We start from the raw sequence: 26,887 nt of genomic DNA, 5'->3' as shown, positions 1-26,887 counted from the left end.
ACAAATCCTACAAGAGATCCAAAATATGATTTTTAAATGAGTACACATTAATTAACCAGGAGGTAGACCTAGGTCCCTAATAATTTGACTTTTTATTGCTACTGAAGAAAAATGTGCATGTCAATATAAATCCAAAGTAATTAATTCTTCAGCACGATAAATCACAAAATGACCTAAATACAGACACTTCCAGAGGACAATGAATTGAGCCTTATTGTAATCTAAGACAGGTAATAGAGTAATGTTATATGAAAAATGAGTACTGGAGAACTGCATTATGGTCCCTGGGCTTAAAGGGACATTATACACTCATTTTTTATTTGCATAAATGTTTTGTAGATCTATTTATATAGCCCATAAAGTTTTTTTTTAAAAATGTATAGCTTTGCTTATTTTTAAATAACATTGCTCTGATTTTCAGAGTAACCAAGCCCCAAAGTTTTAGGAGAATACCGTCAGATACCTACTCCAGCTTGCTCCTGTTTGTGTAAAGGGTCTTTTCATATGCAAAAGAAGGGGGAGGGGGAGTATCTTATTTCCCACTTGCAGTGGGCTTTCCAGCTAACTTTCAACAGAGCCAAACAGAGCTTCTAAGTAAGTTTATAAACAGTTTTATACTGGATTTTTATATCAGTATTTGTGCATCTTATTCTTTATAGTAGTATTTATTACATGCAGTTATATGAAATGGGTGTATACTGTCCCTTTAAGTTGGGCAACCCTTTAAAATAGTTAATGTAAAGAACTTACATTAAAGCGATAGGAATGTCAAAATTAAAGTTGCATGATTCAGATAGAGCAGGTAATTTTAAGACTTCTAAATTCACTACTATTTTTAAATGTGCTTCATTCTCTTGCTATCCTTTGTTGAAAACAATATATGCACATATCCTACACTAGTGGGAGTTAGCTGCTGATTGGTGCCTGCACACATTTGTCTCTTGTGATTGACTTACTAGATGTGTTCAGCTAGCTGTCAGTAGTGCATGCTGTTCCTTCAGCAAAGGATAACAAGAGAAAGAAGCACATTTGATAATAAAAGTCAATTTTAAAGTTGTTTAACATTGTATGCTCTAACCCACTGGTTTTCAAACCTGTCCTCAGGTATCCCTAAAAGGCAAGATTTTAAGGATTGTCTTGGCTGAAAGCAGGTTAATAACCAAGTTTACTAACTAGCTGATTATTTCACCTGTCCTCCTGCTTATACAGTTGTGCTCATAAGTTTACATACCCTGGCAGAATTTATGATTTCTTTGCCTCTTTTCAAAGAATATGAATAACAACACAAAAACTTTTCTTTCACTCATGGTTCGTGTTTGGCTGAAGCCATTTATTATCAATTAACTATGTTTACTCTTTTTCAATCATAATGACAACAGAAACTACCCAAATGACCCTGATCAAAAGTTTACATACCCTGGTGATTTTGGCCTGATAACATGCACACAAGTTGACACAAAGGGGTTTGAATGGCTATTAAAGGTAACCATCCTCACCTGTGATCTGTTTTCTTGTAATTAGTGTGTGTGTGTAAAAGGTCAATGAGTTTCTGGACTCCTGACAGACCCTTGCATCTTTCATCCAGTGCTGCGCTGACGTTTCTGGATTCTGAGTCATGGGGAAAGCAAAAGAATTGTCAACGGATCTGCAGGAAAAGGTAGTTGAACTGTATAAAACAGGAAAGGGATATAAAGAGATATCCAAGGAATTGAGAATGCCAATCAGTAGTTCAAACTCTAATCAAGAAGTGGAAAATGAGGGATTCTGATGAAACCAAACCACGGTCAGGTAGACCAACTAAAATTTCAGCCACAACTGCCAGGAAAATTGTTTGGGATGCAAAGAAAACCCCACAAATAACTTCAGGTGAAATACAGGACTCTCTGAAAACATGTGGTGTGGCTGTTTCAAGATGCACAATAAGGAGGCACTTGAAGAAAGATGGGCTGCATGGTCGAGTCGCCAGAAGAAAGCCATTACTACACAAATGCCAGAAAGTATCCAGCTTACAATACGCCAAACACAGAGACAAGCCTCAAACCTTCTGTCATTTGGAGTGATGAGACTAAAATTGAGCTATTTGGCCACAACCATAAACGCTACATTTGGAGAGGAGTCAACAAGGCCTATGATGAAAGGTACACCATTCCTACTTTGAAACACGAAGGTGGATCGCTGATGGTTTGGGGATGTGTGAGCTACAAAGGCACAGGAAATTTGGTCGGAATTGATGGCAAGATGAATGCAGTATTAAATAAAAAAATAGTGGAGGAAAATTTGCATTCATCAGCCCGGAAGCTGCGCATGGGACGTACTTGGACATTCCAACATGACAATGATCCAAATCGACCTGTCATTGGCTACAGCAGAATAAAGTGAAGGTTCTGGAGTGGACATCTCAGTCTCCTGACCTCAATATCATTGAGCCACTCTGGGGAGATCTCAAACGTGCAGTTCATGCAAGACAGCCCAAGAATTTACAGGAACTGGAGGCTTTTTGCCAGGAAGAATGGGCAGCTTTACCATCTGAAAAGAATAGAGAGCCTTATCCACAAATACCACAAACTACTTCAAGCTGTCATTGATGTTAAAGGGGGCAATACACGGTATTAAAGGATTACTTTCTGTTATAATTTTTAAGCTAAACAACTAACATATTAAAGTTAATAAACATTAATTAAAACCTACTGACCTATATTTTCTCCAAAACGAAGTTTCATAACGTTCTAAAAGTTATATATTTTATTCGCCGATGATGTCACGTTATCCTGCCCACTATTTTCAACACTGCATGTTCAAAATACTTAAACCAATAACTTTGTGTTTAAAGCTCCATTTTGAAACCTAGGTATTGTAAACGGATTGGTACAGAGCAAAGAATACCCACGGAGTGGGTTTGGAAAACAATTACATTTGCAGACAAGATTTCTGATATACGGTAGAGATATGTTAATGAAATGCTATTGATAAAAAGCGTATTTGGGGTAGTTAGTTAGTAACAGGCATATAAAATATTTACTTACAGTGGCCCTTTAAGAACTGGGGTATGTAAACTTTTTATCAGGGTCATTTAGGTAGTTTCTTTTGTCCTTATGATTTAAAAAGAGTAAACACAGTTGATTGATAATAAATGGCATCAGCCAAACACTAACCAGGAGTGAAAGAAAAGTTTTTGTGTTATTTATATTCTCTGAAAAATGGCCAAGAAATTAAATTCTGCCAGGGTATGTAAACTTATGAGCACAACTAGAATAGGATGAAAGGAGAGAAGTGCAGGACGCGATTCAAGTGTAGATATATTTATTCAGGTGAAACACACAAGATATTATACTCACAAGAGTTCAAATAAAAACAGGCACATCATAATTAAAGTTGTCCCTCATACACGTATGGCTAGGATCCAGCTGTAATGTTATGGATCATCAAAAGGCCCATTCGTTATTTAAAAACGTCCAATTTCAGTGAGTGTAACAGCGGGTACTTCGATCTCTCCAGCCGCTGCGTCAGGGACACACCTCCTCACACCCTCAGCTCAGTACCAAGTGCTGAGCTCACTGCACACGAGGACCTACGGTGGCTTCACTGGGCGATAAATAGAATGTACACAAAGCTACGTTCTACGCGTTTTGTCCCGTGCGACGGGACTTTCTCAAGAACTAAAGATACAACTGGAGCTGGGATTTATATATTGACGGGCAACCGTATATCCTCCAATTGCCAGCAACAGCTGCACAGGAAGTAAATGGGAGGAGGGGAACAAAGAGCAGTTCAATACTGAACTATGAGCACAACTGTATATCTTTAAAAAAAGTTAGGAGGCCTGAGGACCGGTTTGAAAACCAGTGCTCTATCCAAATCCTGAAAGAAAATTTTGGGGTTTCCTGTCCCTTTAACACCCTTGCAAAAGAACACAAACCGCCTCAGTGCTTTTTTTTCCCTTAAACCCCCCCCCCCCCAATTATTTTAAACTTAGAAAGCATCAGTTCCAGTGCAAGGGACAAAAACATAATTTATGCTTACCTGATAAATTTATTTCTCTTGTAGTGTATCCAGTCCACGGATCATCCATTACTTGTGGGATATTCTCCTTCCCAACAGGAAGTTGCAAGAGGATCACCCACAGCAGAGCTGCTATATAGCTCCTCCCCTCACTGCCATATCCAGTCATTCGACCGAAACAAGCCGAGAAAGGAGAAACCATAGGGTGCAGTGGTGACTGAAGTTTAATTAAAATTTAGACCTGCCTGAAAAGGACAGGGCGGGCCGTGGACTGGATACACTACAAGAGAAATAAATTTATCAGGTAACCATAAATTATGTTTTCTCTTGTTAAGTGTATCCAGTCCACGGATCATCCATTACTTGTGGGATACCAATACCAAAGCTAAAGTACACGGATGATGGGAGGGACAAGGCAGGAACTTAAACGGAAGGAACCACTGCCTGTAGAACCTTTCTCCCAAAAACAGCCTCCGAAGAAGCAAAAGTATCAAATTTGTAAAATTTGGAAAAAGTATGAAGCGAAGACCAAGTTGCAGCCTTGCAAATCTGTTCAACAGAGGCCTCATTTTTAAAGGCCCAGGTGGAAGCCACAGCTCTAGTAGAATGAGCTGTAATCCTTTCAGGAGGCTGTCCAGCAGTCTCATAGGCTAAACGGATTATACTCCGAAGCCAAAAAGAAAGAGAGGTTGCCGAGGCCTTCTGACCTCTCCTCTGTCCAGAGTAAACAACAAACAGGTTAGATGTTTGGCGAAAATCTTTAGTAGCCTGTAAGTAAAACTTCAAGGCACGGCCTACGTCTAGATTATGCAAAAGACGTTCCTTCTTTGAAGAAGGATTAGGACACAATGATGGAACAACAATCTCTTGATTGATATTCTTGTTAGAAACCACCTTAGGTAAAAACCCAGGTTTTGTACGCAGAACAACTTTATCTGAATGAAAGATCAGATAAGGAGAATCACAATGTAAGGCAGATAACTCCGAGACTCTTCGAGCCGAGGAAATAGCCATCAGAAAAAGAACTTTCCATGAAAGAAGTTTGATATCAATAGAATGAAGGGGTTCAAACGGAACCCCTTGAAGAACTTTAAGAACCAAGTTTAAGCTCCATGGAGGAGCAACAGGTTTAAACACAGGCTTAATTCTAACTAAAGCCTGACAAAATGCCTGAACGTCTGGAACTTCTGCCAGACGCTTGTGTAAAAGAATAGACAGAGCAGAAATCTGTCCCTTTAAAGAACTAGCTGATAATCTTTTGTCCAAACCCTCTTGGAGGAAGGACAATATCCTAGGAATCCTAACCCTACTCCATGAGTAATTCTTGGATTCACACCAATGAAGATATTTACGCCATATCTTGTGGTAAATTTTCCTGGTGACAGGCTTTCGTGCCTGTATTAAGGTATCAATTACTGACTCGGAGAAGCCACGCTTTGATAGGATCAAGCGTTCAATCTCCATGCAGTCAGTCTCAGAGAAAGTAGATTCGGATGATTGAAAGGACCTTGTATTAGAAGGTCTTGTCTCAGAGGCAGAGTCCATGGTGGAAAGGATGACATGTCCACTAGGTCTGCATACCAGGTCCTGCGTGGCCACGCAGGCGCTATCAATATCACTGATGCTCTTTCCTGTTTGATTTTGGCAATCAGACGAAGGAGCAGAGGAAACGGTGGAAACACATAAGCCAGGTTGAAGAACCAAGGCGCTGCTAGAGCATCTATCAGTGCCGCTTCTGGGTCCCTGGACCTGGAACCGTAACAAGGAAGCTTGGCGTTCTGGCGAGACGCCATGAGATCCAATTCTGGTTTGCCCCAACGGAGAACCATTTGAGAAAAAACCTCCGGATGGAGTTCCCATTTCCCCGGATGAAAAGTCTGACGACTTAGAAAATCCGCCTCCCAGTTCTCTACACCTGGGATCTGGATCGCTGACAGGTGGCAAGAGTGAGTCTCTGCCCAGCGAATTATCTTTGAGACTTCTAACATCGCTAGGGAACTCCTGGTTCCCCCTTGATGGTTGATGTAAGCCACAGTCGTGATGTTGTCCGACTGAAATCTGATGAACCTCAGTGTTGCTAGCTGAGGCCAAGCCAGAAGAGCATTGAATATTGCTTTTAACTCCAGAATATTTATTGGGAGGAGTTTCTCCTCCTGAGTCCATGAACCCTGAGCCTTCAGGGAGTTCCAGACTGCACCCCAACCTAGAAGGGTGGCATCTGTTGTTACAATTGTCCAATCTGGTCTGCGAAAGATCATACCCTTGGACAGATGGGCCCGAGATAACCACCAGAGAAGAGAATCTCTGGTTTCCTGATCCAGATTTACTAGAGGGGACAAATCTGTGTAATCCCCATTCCACTGACTGAGCATGCATAATTGCAGCGGTCTGAGATGCAGGCGCGCGAATGGCACTATGTCCATCGCCGCTACTATTAAGCCGATTACTTCCATGCAGTGAGCCACCGTGGGGCGCGGAATGGAGTGAAGAACACGGCAAGCATTTAGAAGTTTTGATAACCTGGACTCCGTCAGGTAAATTTTCATTTCTACAGAATCTATTAGAGTCCCTAGGAAGGAAACCCTTGTGAGAGGAGATAGAGAACTCTTTTCTTCGTTCACTTTCCACCCATACGACCTCAGGAATGCCAGAACTATCTCTGTATGAGATTTGGTAATTTGAAAGCTTGACGCCTGTATCAGGATGTCATCCAGGTAAGGAGCCACCGCTATGCCTTGCGGTCTTAGGACCGCCAGAAGTGAGCCTTTGTAAAAATTCTTGGGGCTGTAGCCAACCCGAATGGAAGAGCTACAAATTGGTAATGCCTGTCTAGAAAGGCAAACCTCAGGAACTGATGATGATTCTTGTGAATCGGAATGTGAAGGTAGGCATCCTTTAAGTCCACTGTGGTCATGTACTGACCCTCTTGGATCATGGGTAAAATGGTTCGAATAGTTTCCATCTTGAATGACGGAACTCTGAGGAATTTGTTTAAGATCTTTAAATCCAAAATTGGTCTGAAGGTTCCCTCTTTTTTGGGAACCACAAACAGATTTGAATAAAACCCCTGTCCTTGTTCCGTCCGCGGAACTGGATGGATCACTCCCATTACAAGGAGATCTTGTACGCAGCTTAGGAATGCCTCTTTCTTTATCTGGTTTGCAGATAATCTTGAAAGGTGAAATCTCCCTTGTGGAGGAGAAGCTTTGAAGTCCATAAGATATCCCTGAGATATGATCTCCAACGCCCAGGGATCCTGAACATCTCTTGCCCACGCCTGGGCGAAGAGAGTCTGCCCCCTACTAGATCCGTTGTCAGATAGGGGGCCGCTCCTTCATGCTGTCTTAGAGGCAGCAGCAGGCTTTCTGGCCTGCATGCCCTTGTTCCAGGACTGGTTAGGTTTCCAGGCCTGCTTGGATTGAGCAAAAGTTCCCTCTTGTTTTGAAGCAAAGGAAGTTGATGCTGCACCTGCCTTGAAATTTCGACAGGCACAAAAATTAGACTGTTTGGCCTTTGATTTGGCCCTGTCCTGAGGAAGGGTATGACCCTTACCTCCAGTAATGTCAGCAATAATTTCTTTCAAACCAGGCCCGAATAAGGTCTGCCCCTTGAAAGGAATGTTGAGTAATTTAGACTTTGAAGTCACATCAGCTGACCAGGATTTGAGCCATAGCGCCCTACGCGCCTGGATGGCGAATCCGGAATTCTTAGCCGTTAGTTTAGTCAAATGAACAATGGCATCAGAAACAAAAGAGTTAGCTAACTTAAGAGTTCTAAGCTTGTCAACAATTTCAATGGAGCTGTATGGATGGTCTCTTCCAGGGCCTGAAACCAGAATGCCGCTGCAGCAGTGACAGGCGCAATGCATGCAAGGGGCTGTAAAATAAAACTTTGTTGAATAAACATTTTCTTAAGGTAACCCTCTAATTTTTTATCCATTGGATCTGAAAAAGCACAACTGTCCTCAACCGGGATAGTGGTACGCTTTGCTAAAGTAGAAACTGCTCCCTCCACCTTAGGGACAGTCTGCCATAAGTCCCGTGTAGTGGCATCTATTGGAAACATTTTTCTAAATATAGGAGGTGGGGAAAAGGGCACACCGGGCCTATCCCACTCCTTACTAATAATTTCTGTAAGCCTTTTAGGTATTGGAAAAACATCAGTACTCACCGGCACTGCATAGTATTTATCCAGCCTACACAATTTCTCTGGCACTGCAATTGTGTCACAGTCATTCAGAGCAGCTAATACCTCCCCAAGCAATACACGGAGGTTCTCAAGCTTAAATTTAAAATTAGAAATCTCCGAATCAGGTCTCCCCGATTCAGAGACGTCACCCACAGACTGAAGCTCTCCGTCCTCAGGTTCTGCATATTGTGACGCAGTATCAGACATGGCTCTTACAGCATCTATGCGCTCTGTATCTCGTCTAACCCCAGAGCTATCGCGCTTGCCTCTCAATTCAGGCAATCTGGATAATACCTCTGACAGGGTATTATTCATGATTGCAGCCATGTCCTGCAAAGTAATCGCTATGGGCGTCTCTGATGTACTTGGCGCCATATTAACGTGCGTCCCTTGAGCAGGAGGCGAAGGGTCCGACACGTGGGGAGAGTTAGTCGGCATAACTTCCCCCTCGACAGACCCCTCTGGTGACAATTCTTTTATAGATAAAGACTGATCTTTACTGTTTAAGGTGAAATCAATACATTTAGTACACATTCTCCTATGGGGCTCCACCATGGCTTTTAAACATAATGAACAAGTATCTTCTGTTTCAGATATGTTTGTACAGAATAGCAATGAGACTAGCAAGCTTGGAAAACACTTTAAAGCAAGTTAACAAGCAATATAAAAAACGTTACTGTGCCTTTAAGAGAAACAAATTTTGACAAAATTTGAAATAACAGTGAAAAACATAATTTATGTAAGAACTTACCTGATAAATTCATTTCTTTCATATTAGCAAGAGTCCATGAGCTAGTGACGTATGGGATATACATTCCTACCAGGAGGGGCAAAGTTTCCCAAACCTCAAAATGCCTATAAATACACCCCTCACCACACCCACAATTCAGTTTAACGAATAGCCAAGAAGTGGGGTGATAAAAAAGTGCGAAAGCATATAAAATAAGGAATTGGAATAATTGTGCTTTATACAAAAATCATAACCACCACAAAAAAAGGGTGGGCCTCATGGACTCTTGCTAATATGAAAGAAATGAATTTATCAGGTAAGTTCTTACATAAATTATGTTTTCTTTCATGTAATTAGCAAGAGTCCATGAGCTAGTGACGTATGGGATAATGATTACCCAAGATGTGGATCTTTCCACGCAAGAGTCACTAGAGAGGGAGGGATAAAATAAAGACAGCCAATTTCTGCTGAAAATAATCCACACCCAAAATAAAGTTTAATGAAAAACATAAGCAGAAGATTCAAACTGAAACCGCTGCCTGAAGTACTTTTCTACCAAAAACTGCTTCAGAAGAAGAAAATACATCAAAATGGTAGAATTTAGTAAAAGTATGCAAAGAGGACCAAGTTGCTGCTTTGCAAATCTGATCAATCGAAGCTTCATTCCTAAACGCCCAGGAAGTAGAAACTGACCTAGTAGAATGAGCTGTAATTCTTTGAGGCGGAGTTTTACCCGACTCAACATAGGCAAGATGAATTAAAGATTTCAACCAAGATGCCAAAGAAATGGCAGAAGCTTTCTGGCCTTTTCTAGAACCGGAAAAGATAACAAATAAACTAGAAGTCTTTCGGAAAGACTTAGTAGCTTCAACATAATATTTCAAAGCTCTAACAACATCCAAAGAATATAACAATTTCTCCTTAGAATTCTTAGGATTAGGACATAATGAAGGAACCACAATTTCTCTACTAATGTTGTTGGAATTCACAACTTTAGGTAAAAATTCAAAAGAAGTTCGCAACACTGCCTTATCCTGATGAAAAATCAGAAAAGGAGACTCACAAGAAAGAGCAGATAATTCAGAAACTCTTCTGGCAGAAGAGATTGCCAAAAGGAACAAAACTTTCCAAGAAAGTAATTTAATGTCCAATGAATGCATAGGTTCAAACGGAGGAGCTTGAAGAGCCCCTAGAACCAAATTCAAACTCCAAGGAGGAGAAATTGACTTAATGACAGGTTTTATACGAACCAAAGCTTGTACAAAACAATGAATATCAGGAAGATTAGCAATCTTTCTGTGAAAAAGAACAGAAAGAGCAGAGATTTGTCCTTTCAAGGAACTTGCGGACAAACCTTTATCTAAACCATCCTGAAGAAACTGCAAAATTCTTGGAATTCTAAAAGAATGCCAAGAAAAATGATGAGAAAGACACCAAGAAATATAAGTCTTCCAGACTCTATAATATATCTCTCTGGATACAGATTTACGAGCCTGTAACATAGTATTAATCACAGAGTCAGAGAAACCTCTTTGACTAAGAATCAAGCGTTCAATCTCCATACCTTTAAATTTAAGGATTTGAGATCCTGATGGAAAAAAGGACCTTGCGACAGAAGGTCTGGTCGTAGAGGAAGAGTCCACGGATGGCAAGAGGCCATCCGGACAAGATCCGCATACCAAAACCTGTGAGGCCATGCCGGAGCTACCAGCAGAACAAACGAGCATTCCTTCAGAATCTTGGAGATTACTCTTGGAAGAAGAACTAGAGGCGGAAAGATATAAGCAGGATGATACTTCCAAGGAAGTGATAATGCATCCACTGCTTCCGCCTGAGGATCCCGGGATCTGGACAGATATCTGGGAAGTTTCTTGTTTAGATGAGACGCCATCAGATCTATTTCTGGAAGCTCCCATATTTGAACAATCTGAAGAAATACCTCTGGGTGAAGAGACCATTCGCCCGGATGCAACGTTTGGCGACTGAGATAATCCGCTTCCCAATTGTCTATACCTGGGATATGAACCGCAGAGATTAGACAGGAGCTGGATTCCGCCCAAACCAGAATTCGAGATACTTCTTTCATAGCCAGAGGACTGTGAGTCCCTCCTTGATGATTGATGTATGCCACAGTTGTGACATTGTCTGTCTGAAAACAAATGAACGATTCTCTCTTCAGAAGAGGCCAAGACTGAAGAGCTCTGAAAATTGCACGGAGTTCCAAAATATTGATCGGTAATCTCACCTCCTGAGATTCCCAAACTCCTTGTGCCGTCAGAGATCCCCACACAGCTCCCCAACCTGTGAGACTTGCATCTGTTGAAATTACAGTCCAGGTCGGAAGCACAAAAGAAGCCCCCTGAATTAAACGATGGTGATCTGTCCACCACGTTAGAGAGTGTCGTACAATCGGTTTTAAAGATATTAATTGAGATATCTTTGTGTAATCCCTGCACCATTGATTCAGCATACAGAGCTGAAGAGGTCGCATGTGAAAACGAGCAAAGGGGATCGCGTCCGATGCAGCAGTCATAAGACCTAGAATTTCCATGCATAAGGCTACCGAAGGGAATGATTGTGACTGAAGGTTTCGACAAGCTGAAATCAGTTTTAGACGTCTCTTGTCTGTTAAAGACAGAGTCATTGACACTGAATCTATCTGGAAACCCAGAAAAGTTACCCTTGTCTGAGGAATCAATGAACTTTTTGGTAAATTGATCCTCCAACCATGATCTTGAAGAAACAACACAAGTCGATTCGTATGAGATTCTGCTAAATGTAAAGACTGAGCAAGTACCAAGATATCGTCCAAATAAGGAAATACCACAATACCCTGTTCTCTGATTACAGACAGAAGGGCACCGAGAACCTTTGTAAAAATTCTTGGAGCTGTAGCTAGGCCAAACGGCAGAGCCACAAACTGGTAATGCTTGTCCAGAAAAGAGAATCTCAGGAACTGATAATGATCTGGATGAATCGGAATATGCAGATAAGCATCCTGTAAATCTATTGTGGACATATAATGCCCTTGCTGAACAAAAGGCAAGATAGTCCTTACAGTTACCATTTTGAACGTTGGTATCCTTACATAACGATTCAATATTTTTAGATCCAGAACTGGTCTGAAGGAATTCTCCTTCTTTGGTACAATGAAGAGATTTGAATAAAACCCCATCCCCTGTTCCAGAACTGGAACTGGCATAATTACTCCAGCCAACTCTAGATCTCAAACACAATTCAGAAATGCTTGAGCTTTCACTGGATTTACTGGGACACGGGAAAGAAAAAATCTCTTTGCAGGAGGTCTCATCTTGAAACCAATTCTGTACCCTTCTGAAACAATGTTCTGAATCCAAAGATTGTGAACAGAATTGATCCAAATTTCTTTGAAAAAACGTAACCTGCCCACTACCAGCTGAGCTGGAATGAGGGCCGCACCTTCATGTGGACTTAGAAGCAGGCTTTGCCTTTCTAGAAGGCTTGGATTTATTCCAGACTGGAGATGGTTTCCAAACTGAAACTGCTCCTGAGGATGAAGGATCAGGCTTTTGTTCTTTGTTGAAACGAAAGGAACGAAAACGATTATTAGCCCTGTTTTTACCCTTAGATTTTTTATCCTGTGGTAAAAAAGTTCCTTTCCCACCAGTAACAGTTGAGATAATGGAATCCAACTGAGAACCAAATAATTTGTTACCCTGGAAAGAAATGGAAAGTAGAGTTGATTTAGAAGCCATATCAGCATTCCAAGTTTTAAGCCATAAAGCTCTTCTAGCTAAAATAGCTAGAGACATAAACCTGACATCAACTCTGATAATATCAAAAATGGCATCACAGATAAAATTATTAGCATGCTGAAGAAGAATAATAATATTATGAGAATCATGATCTGTTACTTGTTGTGCTAAAGTCTCCAACCAAAAAGTTGAAGCTGCAGCAACATCAGCCAAAGATATAGCAGGTCTAAGAAGATTACCTGAACACAGATAAGCTTTTCTTAGAAAGGATTAAATTTTCCTATCTAAAGGATCTTTAAACGAAGTACCATCTGACGTAGGAATAGTAGTACGTTTAGCAAGGGTAGAAATAGCCCCATCAACTTTAGGGATTTTGTCCCAAAATTCTAATCTGTCAGACGGCACAGGATATAATTGCTTAAAACGTTTAGAAGGAGTAAATGAATTACCCAATTTATCCCATTCTCTGGAAATTACTTCAGAAATAGCATTAGGAACAGGAAAAACTTCTGGAATAACCACAGGAGATTTAAACACCTTATCTAAACGTTTAGAATTAGTATCAAGAGGACCAGAATCCTCTATTTCTAAAGCAATTAGTACTTCTTTAAGTAAAGAACGAATAAATTCCATTTGAAATAAATATGAAGATTTATCAGCATCAATCTCTGAGACAGAATCCTCTGAACCAAAAGAGTCATCAGAATCAGAATGATGATGTTCATTTAAAAATTCATCTGTAGAGAGAGAAGTTTTAAAAGATTTTTTATGTTTACTAGAAGGAGAAATAACAGACATAGCCTTCTTGATGGATTCAGAAACAAAATCTCTTATGTTATCAGGAACATTCTGCACCTTAGATGTTGAGGGAACTGCAACAGGCAATGGTACATTACTAAAGGAAATATTATCTGCTTTAACAAGTTTGTCATGACAATTAATACAAACAACAGCCGGAGGAATAGCTACCAAAAGTTTACAGCAGATACACTTAGCTTTGGTAGTTCCAGCACTAGACAGCGATTTTCCTGAAGTATCTTCTGACTCAGATGCAACGTGAGACATCTTGCAATATGTAAGAGAAAAAACAACATATAAAGCAAAATTGATCAAATTCCTTAAATGACAGTTTCAGGAATGGGAAAAAATGCCAATAAACAAGCTTCTAGTAACCAGAAGCAAAGAAAAAATGAGACTGAAATAATGTGGAGACAAAAGCGACGCCCATATTTTTTGGTGCCAAATAATACGCCCACATTGTTTGGCGCCTAAATGCTTTTTGGCGCCAAAAATGACGCCACATCCGGAACGCCAACATTTTTGGCGCAAAAGGACGTCAAAAAATGACGCAACTTCCGGCGACACGTATGACGCCGGAAACAGAAAAGATTTTTTGCGCCAAAAAAGTCAGCGCCAAGAATGACGCAATAAAATGAAGCATTTTCAGCCCCCGCGAGCCTAACAGCCCACAGGGAAAAAAAGTCAAATTTTTAAGGTAAGAAAAAATTATTGATTCAAACGCATTATCCCAAATATGAAACTGACTGTCTGAAAATAAGGAATGTTGAACATTCTGAGTCAAGGCAAATAAATGTTTGAATACATATATTTAGAACTTTATAAATAAAGTGCCCAACCATAGCTTAGAGTGTCACAGAAAATAAGATTTACTTACCCCAGGACACTCATCTACATGTTTGTAGAAAGCCAAACCAGTACTGAAACGAAAATCAGCAGAGGTAATGGTATATAAATAAGAGTATATCGTCGATCTGAAAAGGGAGGTAAGAGATGAATCTCTACGACCGATAACAGAGAACCTATGAAATAGACCCCGTAGAAGGAGATCACTGCATTCAAATAGGCAATACTCTCCTCACATCCCTCTGACATTCACTGCACGCTGAGAGGAAAACCGGGCTCCAACTTGCTGCGGAGCGCATATCAACGTAGAATCTAGCACAAACTTACTTCACCACCTCCATAGGAGGCAAAGTTTGTAAAACTGAATTGTGGGTGTGGTGAGGGGTGTATTTATAGGCATTTTGAGGTTTGGGAAACTTTGCCCCTCCTGGTAGGAATGTATATCCCATACGTCACTAGCTCATGGACTCTTGCTAATTACATGAAAGAAAAAGGCAGTTACACTAACAAAATTTTTACAGTGTATGTAACAAGTCAGCAGAGCATTGCACCCACTTGCAAATGGATGATTAACCCCTTAATAACAAAAACAGAATAATAAATGACAAAAACGTTTTTTTAAACAGTCACAACTGCCACAGCTACTGTGGTTGTTACCCTCCTCAAACACGACTTTGAAGCCTTTTGAGCCCTTCAGAGATGTCCTGTATCATGCAGAGGGAAGCTGAATGTCTCTGTCAGTATTTTTAGCTGCACAGAAAAGCACCATAAAAGGCCCCTCCCACTCATATTTACAACAGTGGAAAGCCTCAGAAACTGTTTCTAGGCAAAAATCAAGCCAGCCATGTGGAAAAAAACTAGGCCCTAATAAGTTTTGTCACCAAACATATATAAAAACGATTAACATGCCAGCAAACGTTTTATATTACACTTTTATAAGAGTATGTATCTCTGTTAATAAGCCTGATACCAGTCGCTATCACTGCATTTAAGGCTTAACTTACATTAATCCGGTATCAGCAGCATTTTTCTAGCAAATTCCATCCCTAGAAATATGTTAACTGCACATACCTTATTGCAGGAAAACCTGCACGCCATTCCCCCTCAGAAGTTACCTCACTCCTCAGAATATGTGAGAACGGCAGTGGATCTTAGTTACTTCTGCTAAGATCATAGAAATCACAGGCAGATTCTTCTTCTAATGCTGCCTGAGATGAAACAGTACACTCCGGTACCATTTAAAAATAACAAACTTTTGATTGAAGTTAAAAAACTAACTATAATACACCACTCTCCTCTTACTACGTCCATCTTCGTTGAGAGTTGCAAGAGAATGACTGGATATGGCAGTGAGGGGAGGAGCTATATAGCAGCTCTGCTGTGGGTGATCCTCTTGCAACTTCCTGTTGGGAAGGAGAATATCCCACAAGTAATGGATGATCCGTGGACTGGATACACTTAACAAGAGAAAACATAATTTATGCTTACCTGATAAATTTATTTCTCTTGTAGTGTATCCAGTCCACGGATAATCCATTACTTGTGGGATATATTCCCTTCCCAACAGGAAGTTGCAAGAGGATCACCCACAGCAGAGCTGCTATATAGCTCCTCCCCTCACATGTCATATCCAGTCATTCGACCGAAACAAAACAAGAAAGGAGAAACCATAGGGTGCAGTGGTGACTGGAGTTTTAATCAAAATTTAGATCTGCCTTAAAAAGACAGGGCGGGCCGTGGACTGGATACACTACAAGAGAAATAAATTTATCAGGTAAGCATAAATTATGTTTTCTCTTGTTAAGTGTATCCAGTCCACGGATCATCCATTACTTGTGGGATACCAATACCAAATCTAAAGTACACGGATGATGGGAGGGACAAGGCAGGAACTTAAACGGAAGGAACCACTGCCTGTAGAACCTCTCTCCCAAAAAAAGCCTCCGAAGAAGCAAAAGTGTCAAATTTGTAAAATTTTGAAAAGGTGTGAAGCGAAGACCAAGTCGCAGCCTTGCAAATCTGTTCAACAGAGGCCTCATTCTTAAAGGCCCAGGTGGAAGCCACAGCTCTAGTAGAATGAGCTGTAATCCTTTCAGGGGGCTGCTGTCCAGCAGTCTCATAGGCTAAGCGTATTATGCTACAAAGCCAAAAGGAGAGAGAGGTTGCCGAAGCTCTTTGACCTCTCCTCTGTCCAGAGTAAGCGACAAACAGGGAAGAAGTTTGACGAAAATCTTTAGTTGCCTGTAAATAGAACTTCAGGGCACGGACTACGTCCAGATTATGCAAAAGACACAATGATGGGACAACAATCTCTTGATTGATATTCCTGTTAGAAACTACCTTAGGTAAAAACCCAGGTTTAGTACGCAGAACTACCTTGTCTGAATGGAAAATCAGATAAGGAGAATCACAATGTAAGGCAGATAACTCAGAGACTCTTCGAGCCGAGGAAATAGCCATCAAAAACAGAACTTTTCAAGATAAAAGCTTAATATCAATGGAATGAAGGGGTTCAAACAGAACTCCTTGAAGAACCAAGTTTAAGCTCCACGGAGGAGCAACAGTTTTAAACACAGGCTTAATCCTAGCCAAAGCCTGACAAAAAGCCTGGACGTCTGGAACTTCCACCAGACGCTTGTGCAAAAGAATAGACAGAGCAGAAATCTGTCCCTTTAACGAACAAGCAGATAAGCCTTTTTCCAAACTCTCTTGTAGAAAGGCCAATATCCTAGGAATCCTAACCTTACTCCATGACTAACTCTTGGATTCGCACCAAAATAAGTATTTACGCCATATCTTATGGTAGATTTTTCTGGTAACAGGCTTCCGTGCCTGTATTAAGGTATCAATAACTGACTCTGAGAAGCCACGCTTTGATAGGATCAAGCGTTCAATCTCCATGCAGTCAGCCTCCGAGAAATTATATTTGGATGGTTGAAAGGACCTTGTATTAGAAGGTCCTGCCTCAGAGGCAGAGACCATGGTGGACAGGACGACATGTCCACTAGGTCTGCATACCAGGTCCTGCGTGGCCACGCAGGCGCTATAGAATCACCGATGCTCTCTCCTGTTTGATCTTGGCAATCAGTCGAGGCAGCAGTGAAAACGGTGGAAACACATAAGCCATGTTGAAAACCCAAGGGGCTGCTAGAGCATCTATCAGCGCCGCTCCCGGGTCCCTGGACCTGGATCCGTAACGAGGAAGCTTGGCGTTCTGGCGAGAAGCCATGAGATCCAGTTCTGGTTTGCCCCAACGATGAATCAGTTGAGCGAACACTTCCGGATGAAGTTCCCACTCCCCCGGATGAAAAGTCTGGCAACTTAGAAAGTCCGCCTCCCAGTTCTCCACGCCTAGAATGTGGATCGCTGACAGGTGGCAAGAGTGAGACTCTGCCCAGCGAATTATCTTTGAGACTTCTAACATCGCTAGGGAACTCCTGGTTCCCCCTTGATGGTTGATGTAAGCCACAGTCGTGATGTTGTCCGACTGAAATCTGATGAACCTCAGGGTTGCTAACTGAGGCCAAGCTAGAAGAGCATTGAATATTGCTCTTAACTCCAGAAATTTATTGGGAGGAGTTTCTCCTCCTGAGTCCACGATCCCTGAGCCTTCAGGGAATTCCAGACTGCACCCCAACCTAGAAGGCTGGCATCTGTTGTTACAATTGTCCAATCTGGCCTGCGAAAGGTCATACCTTTGGACAGATGGACCTGAGATAGCCACCAGAGAAGAGAATCTCTGGTCTCTTGATCCAGATTTAGCAGAGGGGACAAATCTGTGTAATCCCCATTCCACTGACTGAGCATGCATAGTTGCAGCGGTCTGAGATGTAGTCGCGCAAATGGCACTATGTCCATCGCCGCTACCATCAAGCCGATTACTTCCATACACTGAGCCACCGAAGGGCGCGGAATAGAATGAAGAACACGGCAAGATTTTAGAAGCTTTGATAACCTGGATTCTGTCAGGTAAATCTTCATTTTTACAGAATCTATCAGAGTCCCTAGGAAGGAGACTCTTGTGAGTGGGGATAGAGAACTCTTTTCCTCGTTCACCTTTCACCCATGTGACCTGAGAAATGCCAGAACTATGTCCGTATGTGACTTGGCAATCTTAAAGCTTGACGCCTGTATCAGGATGTCGTCCAGATAAGGGGCCACTGATATACCTTGCGGTCTTAGGACCGCCAGAAGCGATCCCAGAACCTTTGTAAAGATTCTTGGAGCTGTAGCTAACCCGAAGGGAAGAGCCACAAATTGGTAATGCCTGTCCAGAAAGGCAAACCTTAGGAACCGATAATTATCTTTGTGAAACGGTATGTGAAGGTAAGCATCCTTCAAATCCACTGTGGTCATGTACTGACCCTCCTGGATCATAGGTAGGATGGTCCGAATAGTTTCCATTTTGAACGATGGAACTCTGAGGAATTTGTTTAAGATCTTTAGATCCAAAATGGGTCTGAAGGTCCCCTCTTTTTTCGGAACCACAAACAGATTTGAATAAAAACCCTGTCTCTGTTCCGACTGTGGAACTGGACAGATCCCTCCCATAACTAGGAGGTCTTGCACACAGCGTAAGAATGCCTCTTTCTTTATCTGGTTTACAGATAATCTCGAAAGGTGAAATCTCCCTTGAGGAGGGGAAGCTTTGAAGTCCAGAAGATATCCCTGAGATATGATCTCCAACGCCCAGGGATCCTGAACATCTCTTGCCCAGGCCTGGGCGAAGAGAGAAAGTCTGCCCCCTACTAGATCCGTTACCGGATAGGGGGCCGTTCCTTCATGCTGTCTTAGAGGCAGCAGCAGGCTTTCTGGCCTGCTTGCCTTTGTTTCAGGACTGGTTAGGTTTCCAGCCCAGCTTGGATTGAGCAAAAGTTCCCTCTTGTCTTGTAGTAGAGGAAGTTGATGCTGCACCTGCCTTGAAGTTTCGAAAGGCACGGAAATTAGACTGTTTGGCCTTTGATTTGGCCCTGTCTTGAGGAAGGGTATGACCCTTACCTCCAGTAATGTCAACAATAATTTCCTTCAAACCAGGCCCGAATAGGGTCTGCCCCTTGAAGGGAATGTTAAGTAATTTAGACTTTGAAGTCACGTCAGCTGACCAAGATTTAAGCCATAGCGCCCTACGCGCCTGGATGGCGAATCCAGAATTCTTAGCCGTTAGTTTAGTCAAATGAACAATGGCGTTAGAAACAAAAGAATTAGCTAGCTTAAGTGTTCTAAGCTTGTCAAGTATTTCAGTCAATGGAGTAGCTGTCCGAAAGGCCTCTTCCAGAGACTCAAACCAGAACGCCGCAGCAGCAGTGACAGGCGCAATGCATTCAAGGGGCTGCAGGATAAAACCTTGTTGAATAAACATTTTCTTAAGGTAACCTTCTAATTTTTTATCCATTGGATCTGAAAAAGCACAACTGTCCTCGACAGGGATAGTGGTACGCTTTGCTAAAGTAGAAACTGCTCACTCCACCTTAGGGACCGTCTGCCATAAGTCCCGTGTGGTGGCGTCTATTGGAAACATTTTTCTAAAAATAGGAGGGGGGGGGGGGGGGGAAACGGCACACTGTGTCTATCCCACTTCTTATTAATGATTTCTGTAAACCTTTTAGGTATTGGAAAAACATCAGTACACACCGGCACTGCATAGTATTTATCCAGTCTACACAATTTCTCTGGTACTGCAATTGTGTCACAGTCATTCAGAGCAGCTAACACCTCCCCAATCAATACACGGAGGTTCTCAAGCTTAAATTTAAAAGTAGAAATATCTGAATCAGGTTTCCCCGAATCAGAAATGTCACCCACAGACTGAAGCTCTCCTTCCTCAGCTTCTGCATATTGTGACGCAGTATCAGACATGGACCTTAAGGCATCTGCGTGCTCTGTACTACGTCTAACCCCAGAGCTATCTCGCTTTCCTCTGAATTCCGGCAGTCTGGCTAATACCGCTGACAGGGTATTATCCATGATTACCGCCATGTCCTGCAAAGTAATCGCTATGGGCGTCCCTGATGTACTTGGCGCCATTTTAGCGTGAGTCCCTTGAGCGGGAGTCAAAGGGTCTGACACGTGGGGAGAGTTAGTCGGCATAACTTCCCCCTCGCCAGAATCCTCTGGTGATAAATTTTTTAAAGATAAAAGCTGATCTTTATTGTTTAAAGTGAAATCAATAAATTTAGTACATATTCTCATATGGGGTTCCACCATGGCTTTTAAACAAAATGAACAAGGAGTTTCCTCTATGTCAGACATGTTTATACAGACTAGCAATGAGACTAGCAAGCTTGGAAAACACTTTACATCAAGTTAAACAAGCAATATAAAAAACGTTACTGTGCCTTTAAGGGAAACAAATTTTGCTCAAATTTGAAATAACAGTGAAAAAAGGCAGTTAAACTAACTATATTTTTACAGTGTATGTAACAAGTTAGAAGAGCATTGCACCCACTTGCAAATGGATGATTAACCCCTTAATACAAAAAACAGATTAACAAATTGAAAAAAACGTTTTTTAAACAGTCACAACAACTGCCACAGCTTCACTGTGGCTTTACCTTCCTCAATATATGACTTTTGAAGCCTTTTGAGCCCTTCAGAGATGTCCTAAAGCATGCAGGGGACTGCTGAGGGAAGCTGAATGTCTCTGTCTGAAATTTTAACTAGGCCCCTCCCACTCATATTACAACAGTGGAAAGCCTCAGGAAACTGTTTCTAGGCAAAAATCAAGCCAGCCATGTGGAAAAAACTAGGCCCCAATAAGTTTTATCACCAAAGCATATATAAAAACGATTAAAAATGCCAGCAAACGTTTTATATTGCACATTAATCAGAGTATATACCTCTGATAGCAAGCCTGATACTAGTCGCTATTAAATCACTGTATTTAGGCTTAACTTACATTAATCCGGTATCAGCAGCTTTTTTCTAGCAAATTCCATCCCTAGAAAAACTTAAACTGCACATACCTTATTGCAGGATAACCTGCACGCCATTCTCCTTCTGAAGTTACCTCACTCCTCAGACATATGTGAGAACAGCAGTGGATCTTAGTTACTTCTGCTAAGATCATAGAAAAACGCAGGCAGATTCTTCTTCTAAATGCTGCCTGAGATAAAATAGTACAACTCCGGTACCATTTAAAAACAAACTTTTGATTGAAGAAAAAACTAACTATATTACACCACTTTCCTCTTACTACCTCCAGCTATGTTGAGAGCTTGCAAGAGAATGACTGGATATGGCAGTTAGGGGAGGAGCTATATAGCAGCTCTGCTGTGGGTGATCCTCTTGCTACTTCCTGTTGGGAAGGAGAATATCCCACAAGTAATGGATGATCCGTGGACTGGATACACCTTACAAGAGAAATACTACTGATCCAATCTAACAAATGTAATTTTTTTTTAAAACTATTAAAAGGGACAGTCTACTTGAAGATTTTTTTATTGTTTAAAAAGAGTGATAATCAATTTATTACCCATTCCCCAGTTTTGCATAACCAACACTGTTATATTAATATACTTTTTACCTCTGTGATTACCTTGTATCTAAGCCTCTGCATACTGCCCCCTTATCTCCGTTCTTTTGACAAACATGCATTTTCACACAATCTTATTTATATGACACACACATTTTGCACAATCTAATCTATGACACACATGAACTAGCACTGTCTAGCTGTGAACAACTGTCAAAATGCACTGAGAGAAGAGGCCGTTTCAATGGCTTAGAAACCAGTTAAAGCATACATAGCTTTTAACAAATTATACAAAGAGAAGAGAGCAAATTTGATTATGAAAGTAAATTGGAAAGTTGTTTAAAATTGCTTGCCCTATCTGAATCATGAACGTTTAATTTTGACTAGACTGTCCCTTTAAGTTTTCTCTTATCTATCTCGACTGCCGAAGACAATTAGGAAAAGATATAAAACAGGCAATAAAAAATATTGTTCAAACAAGGCTGTGTGGGAACTAGATAATTACTACAGCACCTTGATTGCACAATCTTTTTTATTTCCTGATTTATATATGTCACCAATAATATTCAGCAGGAAATATAGATTAAGACAACTGAGGTTTAAACATGGTGGTGCCCATTACTTTATAGAAACTAAAGTGCTTTATAAAAACTAAACGTTTACACTACAACTAATATAATTGTAAAAAAATACATTCACATATGTCTAGCATGTATACTGTTACTGTTTAATATCCCTTAAAGACATGGAACAAAACTCAGGACGACCAAAAAATACAGTCGTATCCAAAAGTTTAGGCACTCCTGACAATTTCCATGATTTTCATTTATAAATAATTGGGCGTTTGGATCAGCAATTTCATTTTGATCTATCAAATAACTGAAGGACACAGTAATATTTCAGTAGTGAATTGAGTTTATTGGATTAACAGAAAATGTGCAATATGCATCAAAACGAAATTAGACAGGTGCATACATTTGGGCAACCTTGTCATTTTGTTGATTTGAATACCTGTAACTACCAAGCACTGATTAATTGGAACACACAATTGGTTTGGTGAGCCCATTAAAGGGACACTGAACCCACATTTTTTCTTTTGAGATTCAGATAGAGTATGCAATTTTAAGCAACTTTCTAATTTACTCCTATTATCAATTTTTCTTTGTTCTCTTGCTATCTTTATTAAAAAAAGAAGGCATCTAAGCTATTTTTTGGTTCAGAACCCTGGTAAGAACTTATTTATTGGTCGGTTAAATTAATCCACCAATCAACAAGAACAACCCAGGTTGTTCGCCAAAAATGGGCCGGCATCTAAATTTAAATTCTTGCTTTTTGAATAAAGATACCAAGAGAATGAATAAAATTTGATAATACGAGTAAATTAGAAAGCTGCTAAAAATTGCATGCTCTATCTGGATCAAAAAAAAAAAAAATTGGGTTCAGTGTCCCTTTAAGCCTTGAACTACATAGACAGATGCATCCAAGGAGAAAAGGTATTTAAGGTGGCCAATTGCAAGTTGTTGTTCTCTTTGAATCTCCTCTGAAGAGTGGCAACATGGAGGCCTCAAAACAACTCTCAAATGACCTGAAAACAAAGATTGTTGAACATTATGGTTTAGGGGAAGGTTACAAAAAGCTATCGCAGAGATTTAAGCTGTCAGTGTCCACTGTGAGGAACATAGTGAGGAAATGGAAGACCACAGGCACAGTTCTTGTTAAGGCCAGAAGTGGCAGGCCAAGTAAAATATCGGAGAGGAAAAGGATGGTGACAACGGTCAAAAACAGCCCACAGACCACCTCCAAAGATCTACATCATCATCTTGCTGCAGATGGTGTCACTGCATCGTTTAACAATTCAGTGCACTTTGCACAAGGAGAAGCTGTATGGGAGAGTGATGCCACGACACAAACAGAGCCACTTGAATTATGCAAACGCACATTTGGACAAGCCAGCTTCATTTTGGATAAAGGTGCTGTGGACAGATGAAACAAAGATTGAGTTATTTGGTCATAACAAAGGGCGTTATGCATGGCGGCAAAAGAACACAGCGTTCCAAGACAAACACTTGCTACCCACAGTTAAAATTTGGTGGATGTTCCATCATGCTGTGGGGGCTGTATGGCCAGTGCAGGTACTGGGAATCTTGTTAAAGTTGATGGTCACATGGATTCCACTCAATATCAGCAGATACTTGAGAATAATGTTGAGGAATCAGTCACAAAGTTGAAGTTACGCCGGGGGTGGATATTTAAACAAGACGACGACCCAAAACACTACTCAAAATCTACTCTGGCATTCATGCAGAGGAACAAGTACAATGTCCTGGAATGGAAATCCCAGTCCCCAGACCTGAATATCATTGAAAATCTGTGGGGTGATTTGAAGCGCACTGTCCATGCTCGGCAACCATCAAACCTAACTGAACTGGAGATGTTTTGCAAGGAGGAATGGTCCAAAACACCTTCATCCAGAATCCAAACACTCATTACAGGCTATAGGAAGCGTCTAAAGGCTGTTATTTCTGCTAAAGGAGGCTCTACTAAATATTGATGCAATATTTCTGTTAGGGTGCCCAAATTTATGCACCTCTCTAATTTTGTTTGGATGCATATTGCACATTTTCTGTTAATCCAATAAACCTCATTTCACTACTGAAATATTACTGTGTCCTATATTTGATAGATCAAAATGAAATTGCTAATCCAAACACCCAATTATTTATAAATGAAAATCATGGAAATTGTCAGGGGTGCCTAAACTTTTGCATACGACTGTAGTTAATGATGTGAACAAGTTAGGTCATTTTCATTCATGGGCATATAAATTGTGGAATTTTGTATTTACAAGCTGAAAGTACGGTATATAATAATACATACCTCGTCTTTGCATTTGAGATACATGTGATATTTATAATGATGGAGTGCATGATAAAGTGAACACAAATGGGATTTCTCTGGTTCCACAGTGAATTCCTGTATAAAGAAAAGAAATATATATCTATAGAAAATCGTATTCATGTGAGAATGTACAGAGAGTACATTTTCCATACACACATATTGCTGGATGTTATTCTGGGTGTCAGATGTATCACTTCTTTATCTCAGGAAAACAAATTAAATGGACACAAAACAAAAAATGTTTTTTATTATTCAGACCAAACAAATTTAAAAAAGTTTCCAGTTTCACTCTATTGTCAAAATTGTTTCTCTCTCATGGTGTTCTTTGTAGAATTCCATACCTAAGTAGGTCCCGAGCACTTGCATGGAGCACTGTATGGCAGCACTTTGTTTACTGCTAAAAGTATTTTTTTAAAACTGCTACAATATAGTGCTCAAGACACGTGCATACTGCGCCTAAGCCTGCCTACTTGCTATTCAACAAAGGAAACTAACTGAACTAAGTGAATTTGATAATAAAAATAACGAAATTTATGCTTACCTGATAAATGTATTTATTTCTTGACACAGTGAGTCCACAGATCATCATCAATTACTGTTGGGAATATCACTCCTGGCCAGCAGGAGGAGGTAAAGAGCACCACAGCAAAGCTGTTAAATATCACTCCCCTACCCACAATCCCCCAGTCATTCGACCAAAGGGAAAGAAGAGAAAGGAAGTAACACAAGGTGCAGAGGTTTATATAAAAAGAAACTGTCTGACTACAGGGCGGGCCGTGGACTCACCGTGTCAAGAAATAAATAAATTTAGCAGGTAAGCATAAATTTAGTTTTCTTTCTAATGACACAGTGAGTCCACAGATCATCATCAATTACTGTTGGGAACCAATACCCAAGCCAGAGGACACAGATGATAAGGGAGGGACAAGACAGGAACCTAAACAGAAGGCACCACTGCTTGAAGAACCTTTCTCCCAAAAGAAGCCGAGGCAAAATTTTTGAAGGCCCAGGAAGAGGAAACAGCCCTTGTGGAATGAGCTGTGATTTTCTCAGGAGGTTGCTGCCAGGAGTCTCATATGCCAAGCGAATAACGCTATTCAGCCAAAGGGAAAGTGAAGTAGCTGTAAGCTTTCTGACCCTTGTGTTTCCCAGAAAAGCAAACAAACAATGCAGAAGACTGACGAAAGTCCTTAGTTGCCTGCAAATAAAATGTTAGCGCTCGCACAACATCCAGATTATGCAACAAGCGTTCTTTGTGAGAAGGAGGATTAGAACATAAAGAAGGTACACCGATTTTCTGATTAATATTCTTGACTGAAACAACCTTGGGCAGGAAACCAAATTTAGTACGCAGAACCACCTTATCAGAGTGAAATGTAAGATAAGAGGAATCACACTGTAAAGCAGAGAGTTCAGAAACTCATGTAGAGGAAATAGCAACAAGAAACAAAACTTTCCAAAATAATATCTTAATATCTAAAGAATGCATAGGCTCAAACGGAGCCTGTTGTAAAACTTTAAGAACAAGGTTAAGACTCCATGAAGGAGTAACAGGTTTAAACACAGGCCGAATTCTAACCAAGGCCTGACAAAACGATTGCACGTCTGGCACATCCGCCAAGCGCTTATGTAACAAAATAGACAATACTGAAATCTGACCCTTTAGAGTACTTGCCAACAAACCCTTGTCCAGACCATCCTGGAGAAAGGACAAAATCCTAGGTATACTTACTCTACTCCAAGAGCATCCTTTGGATTCACACCACTACAAGTATTTACGCCAGATCTTATGTTAAATTCTGCGAGTCACAGACTTACAAGCCTGAATCATGGTCTCAATGACCACACTTAGATAAAACTAAGCGTTCAATCTCCAAGCAATCAGCTTCAGAGAAACGAGATTTGGATGAAGGAAGGGACCCTGAAGTAGAAGGTCCTTCCTCAGAGGCAGTCTCCAAGGTGGAAAGGATGACATTTCCACTAGGTCTGCATACCAAATCCTGCGAGGCCACGCCGGGGCTATGAGAATTACAGATGCCCTCTTCTGCTTGATTCGAGCAATGACTCTTGGAAGGAGAGCGAACGGAGGAAACAGGTATGCTAGATTGAAGTTCCAAGGAACTGCCAGAGCATCGATCAGAAATGCCTGCGGATCGCTTGACCTCAAGCTGTATCTCAGAAGTTTGGCATTCTGACGAGAAGCCATGAGATCCAACTCCGGCT

General features: G+C 40.9%; 1 protein-coding gene across 1 annotated transcript in view; it reads right to left on the bottom strand.

The window, feature by feature from the left end:
- QSER1 (glutamine and serine rich 1) overlaps nucleotides 1-26,887 on the bottom strand; it is a 368,580-nt gene that overhangs the window by 10,579 nt on the left and 331,114 nt on the right. Inside the window, exon 12 of the mRNA XM_053720408.1 lies at nucleotides 24,644-24,739. Coding sequence (XP_053576383.1) covers nucleotides 24,644-24,739 — 96 coding nt within the window. The remainder of the gene's footprint in view (nucleotides 1-24,643; nucleotides 24,740-26,887) is intronic.

Source organism: Bombina bombina, chromosome 7, assembly GCF_027579735.1.
Source record: "Bombina bombina isolate aBomBom1 chromosome 7, aBomBom1.pri, whole genome shotgun sequence".
In the NCBI taxonomy this organism is placed as follows: Eukaryota; Metazoa; Chordata; class Amphibia; order Anura; family Bombinatoridae; genus Bombina; species Bombina bombina.
The sequence above is the reverse complement of the archived record's forward strand: the minus strand, read 5'-3'. Positions and strand labels throughout refer to the sequence as shown.